This window comes from Psammomys obesus, unplaced genomic scaffold (genome assembly GCF_907164565.1).
Source record: "Psammomys obesus unplaced genomic scaffold, mPsaObe1.curated_primary_1811, whole genome shotgun sequence".
NCBI lineage: Eukaryota > Metazoa > Chordata > Mammalia > Rodentia > Muridae > Psammomys > Psammomys obesus.
In genome coordinates, this window is record NW_026593286.1 from 32,934,625 (window position 1) to 32,944,276 (window position 9,652).

General features: G+C 41.4%; 1 protein-coding gene across 1 annotated transcript in view; it reads left to right on the plus strand.

Annotated features, from left to right (window-relative positions):
* The window catches only part of Satb2 (SATB homeobox 2), a 169,156-nt gene extending 166,106 nt beyond the window's left edge, over positions 1–3,050 (plus strand). Inside the window, exon 10 of the mRNA XM_055616685.1 lies at positions 2,461–3,050. Coding sequence (XP_055472660.1) covers positions 2,461–2,922 — 462 coding nt within the window. The 3' untranslated portion in view covers positions 2,923–3,050. The remainder of the gene's footprint in view (positions 1–2,460) is intronic.
* Positions 3,051–9,652: the final 6,602 nt, after the last annotated feature.

Below are 9,652 nucleotides of genomic sequence, written 5' to 3' on the forward strand. Positions count from 1 at the left end.
GCAAAAGCTGAGACCCTCACCTGTTGACACAGAAGCATATTCGTTATTGTGCTCACACTGCCCACACCATGGGCCCTGAGCACACATCTTCCTGCCTTCAAAGCCACCAAAAGCTGTGGGAGCCCGCAATGCAGCCCCACTTTCCTGGCAGGGATAATTAGGGTGTTGGAGTAACAGAGCTCTCACTTTTTTTGCTGATGCCAGCTTACCACATCAGACCACATGAGTTTGTTCTTAGTTCTTAGTTGAGAGTGGTAAAGAAAATGCTAAGAACATTGCCTTTAATTGGCCAATACTATTTGGATGCTAGTCTACCATTTTATAGTCCTTTGTTTTCAGTTTCCTTCTGCCACCAGCTTATTATAGCAGGTAGTCTCATTATGTAACCCAGGCTGGCCTTGTGTTTGTGACTCTTCACTCTCACAGCCTCCCAAGTGCTTATACAGGCATGGGCCACCAAGCGTAGCTTCCCATTGGCTTTTACTAGTTGTTGGTAGTAATTTGAAAAGACAAACAGACCTTTTCTGTTGCTTTCATGTTTTATCTCCTCCACTATTTATTAAACTCTATAAAAAGGTGGCATTTTCAAATTGGTGAGAAAGCATGCTTTCCATCATAGGCCTCCAACAGTGGGGTGAATGGCACAGATCTTTTTTCTTTAACTGCTCGTGTTGAGGCCGATGTTGGTTCTTAGCTATACAGTGGCCAAATAGCTAATCCCTGTGATGGGATGAATGATGGTGGGGATGGTACCATGCTGTTAAGTTTCGTTTTGTTTTTGTAACTACATACATTTCTTTTTGTATGTTGTATGGGCCTGATTCTCCCTGGACTCTGGATCATATATAATTTGGGACCCTGATTTGGAAAAACATTTCATAAAGTATTAGAAAGTTGTGAAACATGTGTTGTTGTTTTCTCTGTGTGAACTTGTTATTGTAAAGGATATTGAGGACATTCAGGGAGCTGGAGCTGGGCACTATCTGAGCGCAGGCAATGTGGTCCTCAGTTCTTTTACAAGAACCCACACATCACAGCAGGGATGGCCACAGCTGCCCATTAATTCTGTGACACGAAGCTGCAGGTCAGCTGCCAGTGTGGCCCAGGCTCCTCACTGGGTAACATTCTCCCTTCCAGTCTTCATAGAGTTAGTGTGTTCATATAAGAATGGAAAGTTATTTCCCATTCTATTGCAGTGACAGTGCGGAGGGGTGAGGTTCAGAGGAAGGTTGCTCACTTAGGGTTTTTTTTTTTTATGAATGCATGGCATAGCTAGAGATTTAAAAAAAAAAAGAAAGAAAAAGAGAATCATTTAAATTTTGACAGCTAGCTCGTAAACCTTGCAATTAAAAATAGAAATTTGGAAGTATGCTCAAATCAGAGGGTTAATTAGTTTATAGTGGTATTAAAATGCCCATCTAAATGTCTTTAAAGCAGTCAATTAAAATTTAAAACATATAGAAGTTATATCTTTACATTACTTGGAAATTTTACATATATATTATTTAAAATACTTATGTTTAAAGAGCAAAATCAGAACTAAAAGAAGGTAAAGAGTTTCCTAATTCTACAAAGGATGTGTTTTCTGGTTCGAAGTATTTCTATTTCTCTAACACCTGAGGAACAGTGAGGGTGAGAATAACAATGATTACCACTGACTCTAATTTGCACCAACCCAGAGATAGGCTAATTGTGACCTCCTGGGCCAAATCCCATCTTAGTGGGCACACTTTAGCCACTTGCTTACACTGAGTAGTGCTGAGCAGTGGCAAAGGTTCCCCAGTTTAGCCCTCCCTTCTGAACACTATTGTATACACATCACGCATTTAACATCTGAGCCATGCTTGGGCAGCCAGTTTTTTAACCCTTCTCCCAATACATGATGAGATGAAGGCCAAAAGACTTGCCCAGCTCCCTCAGCTAAGCAGAAGAATCTAACACTGAGTTGTTGTGGTGCCTGTCCTGTCCTTAGCGTATTCAGACGTGGTTACAGGTCTAGGGGATCTGAAGCCAAGCCCCTCCATAAAGCCATGCTTAGAGATGACCTCAGACACGTGGCTAAACTGCTTAGTACCCCACCACCGCAATGATTTTTAGTTTATGCAATTCTTTCCTTCTTCTTTTTTCTTTTCCTTCTTTTTTTTGTTGATTTTGAAAGAAGGTCTCCATATTCAACGTAGGCTGGCATCAAATTGAAGTATAGCCCAAACTGAACTTAAATTCATGGAAAGCTTCCTGCCCCTGTCTCCTACAAGCTGGGAGTATAAGTGTGTACCACTTTGCCCAGCTCAAACGAATCTCATGAAGCACTCATTTCATAGATGGGAATGGAAATCTTCAGAAATGATTTTGGCTTTCCCAATGTGCCTTTCGCTAAGTGCAGTGTGAGGGAGGCAATACATGCTGCAAAGGTCTGGTGGATCTCGGTCACACTAATATTCTTGCCCTTGTGATTATCAGGTCCTTCATCGACAGCAGTCCCAGCCGCCCAAGGAGAGCTCCCCTCCCAGAGAAGAAGCGCCCCCGCCCCCTCCTCCAGCTGAAGACAGCTGTGCCAAAAAACCTCGGTCTCGCACGAAGATCTCCTTGGAAGCCCTGGGCATCCTCCAAAGCTTCATCCACGATGTAGGCCTCTATCCGGACCAGGAAGCCATCCACACACTCTCAGCCCAGCTCGATCTCCCCAAACACACCATCATCAAGTTCTTCCAGAACCAGAGGTACCACGTGAAGCATCATGGCAAGCTGAAGGAACACCTGGGCTCTGCCGTGGATGTGGCCGAGTATAAGGACGAGGAGCTGCTGACGGAATCAGAGGAGAACGACAGTGAGGAAGGCTCCGAGGAAATGTACAAGGTGGAGGCCGAGGAGGAGAATGCTGAGAAAAACAAGGCGGCGCCTGCAGAAACCGACCAGAGATAATGTGAACTCCACCAGGCAAAGCAATATATGGGTCCAAGGACTTTCTGTTTTAGTTTCTTAAAAAAAAAAAAAAATCTTCTTGGCTTTGTTTTATTTTGTTTTGTTTTTAAATGTCTGTTTTATTTTTCTTACCCTTAATGGCATCCCTCTGTTACACAGGATAGCCTATAGACTGAGTAAGCTCAGAGTCGCCTTGGCAAAGACACTTAAGTGTTAAACTTTTACAATGACTGGACCGTAGTAATTCTAGTCACGGGAGACCCTGCCGTCATTCTCCTTGCATTTACGGAAGAGAAGAGGCAAGTTCCAGGATGGAAAGACCCACGAAATAAATGAAGGAAGCTACAAGTGTGTGTATATGTATATGTACATATCTCTATATTTACATATATATATTAAAAATTGCATGGGACAGAGAACTTTACAATCTGAAAGACTAGACTGTGAAATGAGTTCTTAAAGAAAAGACTCGTTTATGTATAAAAAAAAAAATACCACTTCACAGTGAGTCGCTTTGACTTTTTGAGAAACTGCGGCCTGCTCTCAGGGCGGGGCGACTATTTTTGAATTCCTATTTATTTTCTGTGTTTGTCCCTGATCTTTTTTTTTTTTTTTTTTTTAATTCTATGGCTTCCTATCTGGCAGCTTAATGGGTAATTTTTGAGGTATGTATTTAACAAAATAACACTGCCAAAAAAAAAAAGTGAGAGAAAGAAGGAAAAGAGAAAGAAAATCAGGGCATGTTAAAAAAAAAAAAAAAGACACAAGACAGATTACTGTTAGAGAAATAACGCACACTTTAAAACAGTGACTCAAGGCCGTGCCCCTCCACATTCCGTTACCAAGCATGTCAGCACTGTAGCCGCTGCGTTCCGTGCAATTCCAAGCGAAGTTCAGTGCAGAGGAAACGTGACCATTAGCGCAGTCTCGAAACAGGACATTTTGACCTTGGACTTACGGAATTCATGCTATGAGCCACATTTTGTTGTGAAGTTTATTTACCTGCTTGTGGCTTCAAACCTTAAGAGTTATTAAGCCTGCTCGTTTAAAATTGTTGGTTGTTACTGTTTCTTTGCCTTTTGTTTGTTTCTGGTTTGTTTTCTTTTAAATAGAACATAGTCTCAATGTAACGTTAGGTTAGAGAAAGAAGTTCCTGCCCGGTTAGAGGGGCTCCCGTTCAAATACATCTCCACCTGCCCTCTCCCCAAGTGTTTCTTATTCCTCTTCCATTTTGGACTTCCTCTTCTTCATATACATTCCACTCACTTTAGCCAAGCCTCCACGCCTTCCCCTGCCACAGCAGCCCTAAACAGGAACCTGGCTTTGAATCATTCTGCACCTCCAGGCAATGCAGAAAGTGAAGCATTTCAGCAGAGCCACCTACTCCTCGGAAAAGGAAATACCGTCCCAGTGCCCCACGTAGCGCTTACCTGACATAAAGCAGAACTAATGGCAGCGGGCTGTTTTGTGGAACGAGCGTTCAAGCTGCAGTCTACTAGTTTGCCAAATCTCCTTCAGTTTCTTATTAGAAACAGTAGCGTTAGCTTCCAGTTCCACCGACAGTGACGGCAGGAGACCTCCCGTTCGGGACCCGCCTCTGGAACCCACGCCAGGCTAGAGATGGCCGCACAGCAGTCCCATGTGTTTGTTTTGTTTTTGAGTTGTATCCTCATGCAACCTTGTCAAAGACCTCATGCAATATCACTTTGAAATTTATTTTCTGTTTACTACACAAACATTGTAATATAACTGTTAATACTATTTATATATTTGAAAGGTATAAGAGGTAGGAGTTTTAAAAAACCCCTCTATGTGTACATATTAACTCAGAACTTCCACTCTACAGGGAGAAGACACGTTGCAATACAAGCTAATTGTAGCTGCTTAGTAACCTCTGGAGTTTTCAAAGGAACATTTTCCTGTACTTTTTCAAATAACAATGTTTAAAACAGTTACCTTGACATGAGTGTCATGCATCTTTGCAAAAGGATGGCTGTTTGCAGTTGAGGCCTGGGCCGGCCCTTCCTGTTTCCGTAGATGCTGCAGCTTTATTCAGAGAGTCTACAGTTGCTGCTTCCTGATCTCCGAGTTACTCTTTTCCAAATTGTCTTCTGACACTGTTGCTGAAGTCAGTCTGTACACATCCTAGACACCGATTTTTTTGCCAAGCTCTTACAGGTGGTTCATCGACCGACGGCATCCGCATTTGGTATCTTTTACACTTCAACCAAAAATTTATTAGGTATTTTTCAATGCTAAGTCTTGCCTTTTATTTTTTAATTTCACTGCCAAGTTTGCAGTGGTTCTAAGTGAATCTGTGGGCATTTTAGCCTGTGGTCTTGCCAGATCTTTGCGAATTACAATGCATATATGTCTATTTATTCAATATCTGTCATATAATATCTATTTGGAAGAAGAAACTTTCTCTTGTAGTGCCTCTTGACAAAGCACAATTTCCCGCCTTTTTTTTTTTTGTGAAATGAAGAAAAAAAACAAATTGTGTTTTATTGCAGTATCAATAATGTGAATAAGGATTAACATATTGTAAATGTTCTTTTTTTCCATGTAAATCAACTATCTTTGTTATCACTAAGTGATAATTTTTAACTTATGTGCATTGTTAGGCTGTTAGAATTTTTTGGTTGTTAAATAAAAACGCATTCAATAAATCTGACTTTGTTTGTCAAATAGTTTACTGGGCGTTGCCCTTCTCTCCCATTTTAATTCTTCACGTGGAGCTAGACCTGGAGGACCTAAGAAAAATCTGCACCCTTATTTTAGAAGTAAGACCACGGTACCCACGGTTACAGATGTTTGAGTTCTGTTCGGTGCACAGATTTAGTTGTGCACGTGAATTGTGTGTGTGTCTCAGCATATCGGAACACACTCATACTCACATGCTGGAGTGAGCAACCAGGCAAGTTGTTTATCTCAGCATCATCTCGTATACAAACAAAAATTCAAACGTATAAAGATATATTTATGGGCTCACGTCTTTATTTTTCTAGTGAATATTTTCTGTTTATAATTAAAAACCACAAATGACTGCGTGTCAGGAAACTTTTGGAGCACATATGTCCATGGTTAATGGACATAATAAAAGTCTTTTATATTTAGAGCTCGGGTACCATAATGTGTGCATAGAGGAATGCCGGAAGGATTGATGTATCTGAGAAATGTGCGAAAATTATTTTTTAAAAAGTGCTTATGATGGAAAAAATTACTCAAAAGACTAAAATTAATAAAGAGCAAGTGTTTAGCAGCAGAGAAAGTAAATTAAAAAGTGCTCTTGGTTTTTTAGATACTGTCTATTTTCCATGCTGTCCCCCCCCCCCCCCCGCCCCGCCCCGCCTTTCTTATCTCTCTGCTTTGGTGGGTGCTCAGACTAGCTTTTCTTTCCCTTTTCCATGATGGTTTGTAGCTCACAAACCAGGTACATCTTAAAACTGTGTTTACAGAAATGCAGACAGCCTCAGGCTTTTAAAGAGTAACTGAAGCCCAACTTGGGGTGACCCTTATTCTCAATGCAAATGTAAATGAGCTCTGGTTTGCTCGGGAAGATGAGGAAGAAAAGCACTGGATGACAATTTGACTTTTAACACAGCAGCCTCTGCATTTCCACATTCTTTCTGCATGTTAATGGCCGGAGTTCACTAGAGATAAACTGTAAAGTGAAAACCACCGCCAGACAAATTAGCCCCTCTGCCCAGGGAACAGTCCCTGTCCTGGCTGCCTCTATTTTCAGGAAAGCAGAAGGAAATTTCTGAACTACCAGAAGGGTCCACCTCTTCATGAGGGGAACTATAATTGCAAAAGAGTACCTGGGGTAAGATGATCAATCCTCACTTAGAAAGACAAATGGGACGTGCATTGGATGTAGGAGAAAACAAGTAACAGGACAGGAGCCTACCGCAAAGGACTTCTGAAAGACTCTACCTAGCAGTGTATCAAAGCAGATACTAAGACTCATAACCAAACCTTCGGCAGAGTGCAGGGAATCATATGAAAGAAGGGGAGTTAGTATGACATGGAAAGGATAGGAGCTCCACAAGGACCAAATATATCTGGGCTCAGGAGTCTTCTAAGACTGATAACTTCTGCTCGGATGTAGCCCATGGTAGCTCAGTAACCAATTGGTTTTCCCTAGTAAGGAGAACAGGGACTTTCTGACAGGAACTCAATGGCTGGCTCTTTGACCTCCCCACCCCTCAAGGGAGGAGCAGTCCTGCTAGGACACAGAGGAGGACTTTGTAGCCAGTCCTGAAGATACCTGATAAAACAGGGTCAGATGAAAGGGGAGGAGGTCCTCTCCAATCAGTGGACTTGGAAAGGGGCAGGGAGGAGATGAGGGAGGGAGGGTGAGATTGGGAGGGAAAGGAGCGGGATACAATGGGGATACAGAGTTAATAAAATGTAACTAATAATAAAAATTTTTAAAAAAGAAAAGAAGAATCATGATCTGGAGTGGTTTTGGAAGGCTTAGCTTCATATACAAATGGGGAAAGGGGTCAAGAAATAATGACCAGAATTAAACTTTTGCCTCCTCATAAATCAAGGATGTGGCCAAGGTAAGTTGTCAGAGGTTACTCAGAGCTCTCCAACTTACAGGCCCATTTTCCCCCCTTTATGGTCCAAAATAACTTTTTGAGCTCTGCTGTCACCTCCACCTTCTAGAGACACAGAGAGGGGTACAGAATTTTGAAGATTTTTTTTTTCACAAGCCCTGTGTTTGAATACATGGGGGAGAAGTGTTTCCACCTATGCCATTAGTTCCAGGAAAAGGAGAGTGGATTTGGGGAGGCAGCTAAGAGCTTCTGCCCTGGAGGACAGCCAAAAAGGATGTTGAAAATAATAGATAAGGAAAAGAGGAAGGGGCATTTTCCCCCGGTAATCTTCCCTGGACCTTTGATCTTCCTCCCGTTCACCCTGCATTCATTATCCCCATTTCTAGATCCATCCAGTCTCAGGATCATGATGTCCTTCTGTTTTCCCAGAAAGTCTGCATGGATTTGAGGCTAGCCTGAGCTAAAAAAAAAAAAAAAAAAAAAAAAAAAAAAGGAAAGAAAAATATCTTTTGAAACAAGGTATTCAAAATTAGAGACAGAAGGCATACTGCCCAATAAGACACACACACCACCAACAACAACAACAGTTAAGGAAAAAAGAGACTGTGCATTTGAAAAAGCAAGGAGAGGTGTATAGCACAGTTGGAAGGGAGGAAAGAGAAGGGGAGGATGATATATTATAATCTTGAAAAAATAAAGAAGATAAAAGAGGAAGAAGAAGAAAAAGAAATCACTGAAGAGTAAGAAGAGCCTGGCTTGATAAAGACCCCTGTTCTTTACCCTGTTGTGTCCAAAGTGGATGATTTGTAGCTAGCCTGGTAGGGGGGTGAGGAGGAGGTAGTTAAACTCCTGATTCCAAAGTGGGTTTTTGTTTTCTGTGACATTTAGAGAATTATTCAAGACATACATGTTGGGACTCCTCTAATTTAAAAAAAAAAAAAAAATCTTTCTAGGTCTTTCCAAAAGGTGAAAATTAGAAAACTGATGAAAACTGTGAGGTGAGGCTGATAAATTTTGTTGTGAGTTAGAGATATTCATCCATTTCCACCCCCTACATTTTCACATTGTTTGTAATATACTCTGAAAAAAACACAAGAACTAGCTAGGCATGGCATCACATGTCTTTAAAACCAGTAGCTCTCAGGAAGCCAATGAAAGAAGATATTGCAAGTTCAAGACCTGCTCCTGTCTATACAGTGAAATCTTGTCAAAAAGGAAAAGAGCAAGGAACAAAGCTATTCTAAAATGACCCACCCTTCAAGATTCTACCATTTGGGAAGATCGTTTATCCTCTTAATTCACAAATCTTACCTGGGCTGCCCACTAGACAACTAGAGCCAGCCTTATATAGCTAGTTCATATCTGCCAGGTTGGTGTTTGTAAAGAAAAGGCCTAAGGCCTCAATGGAGGTTGGAACTGAAATATCTGGGTTCCAGGGGTGGCACCCAGATCATTCCCAGGTCTTATAACACTGGCCAAGTTATGTCTCTAATCTTCTTCTCCTCATTTAAAGCTGAGGAATGGGCTGAGAGTGGAGCGCAGCCACTGAGCACATGATTAGCGTGGACACAGCTCTGGAGTTAGTCTACAGAACCAAACAATAGTCATGGATAATGAACACCTGACCAAATGGGTAGTATTATGGATGGTCTAGTGGTTGTGAAGATACTCTGAAGCCTCTAAGGCTTACAGAAATACCACATGCTGCAGTCAGAGCTTGCCAAATACTCCTCCAACATTCATCCTTAATTCCTTTTGTTTATGAGCTTGTAGGAACTCCACTGAAACACAAATGCTTTTGAATAATTATGACACCCATTTAATGTACGACTTGAGGATAGGAATGCTGGGGTCAATTCAGATAATCTGTAAGGATCTACTGAGCACAGGTAGTGGCCTCAATTTTTAATGCAGAGTTTTGAATCCATCCAAATGAATTCTTGTAAACCAGACATGGCTTCAGCTTGTAATCCTAGCTCTTAGGAGAACAGGCAGGAGGATTACAGTAAGACTGAAGTCAGTCTGGACTGCATAGTAAGCTTCAGGCCAACCCATTCCACAGAGTGAAAGTTGCGTCAAAATTAGTGTAAAGATTTCTGTTTTCTGTAACATTGGAGGATTACAATTCAAGGAACCTGAAGAATGACTAAATAATATAATGACTA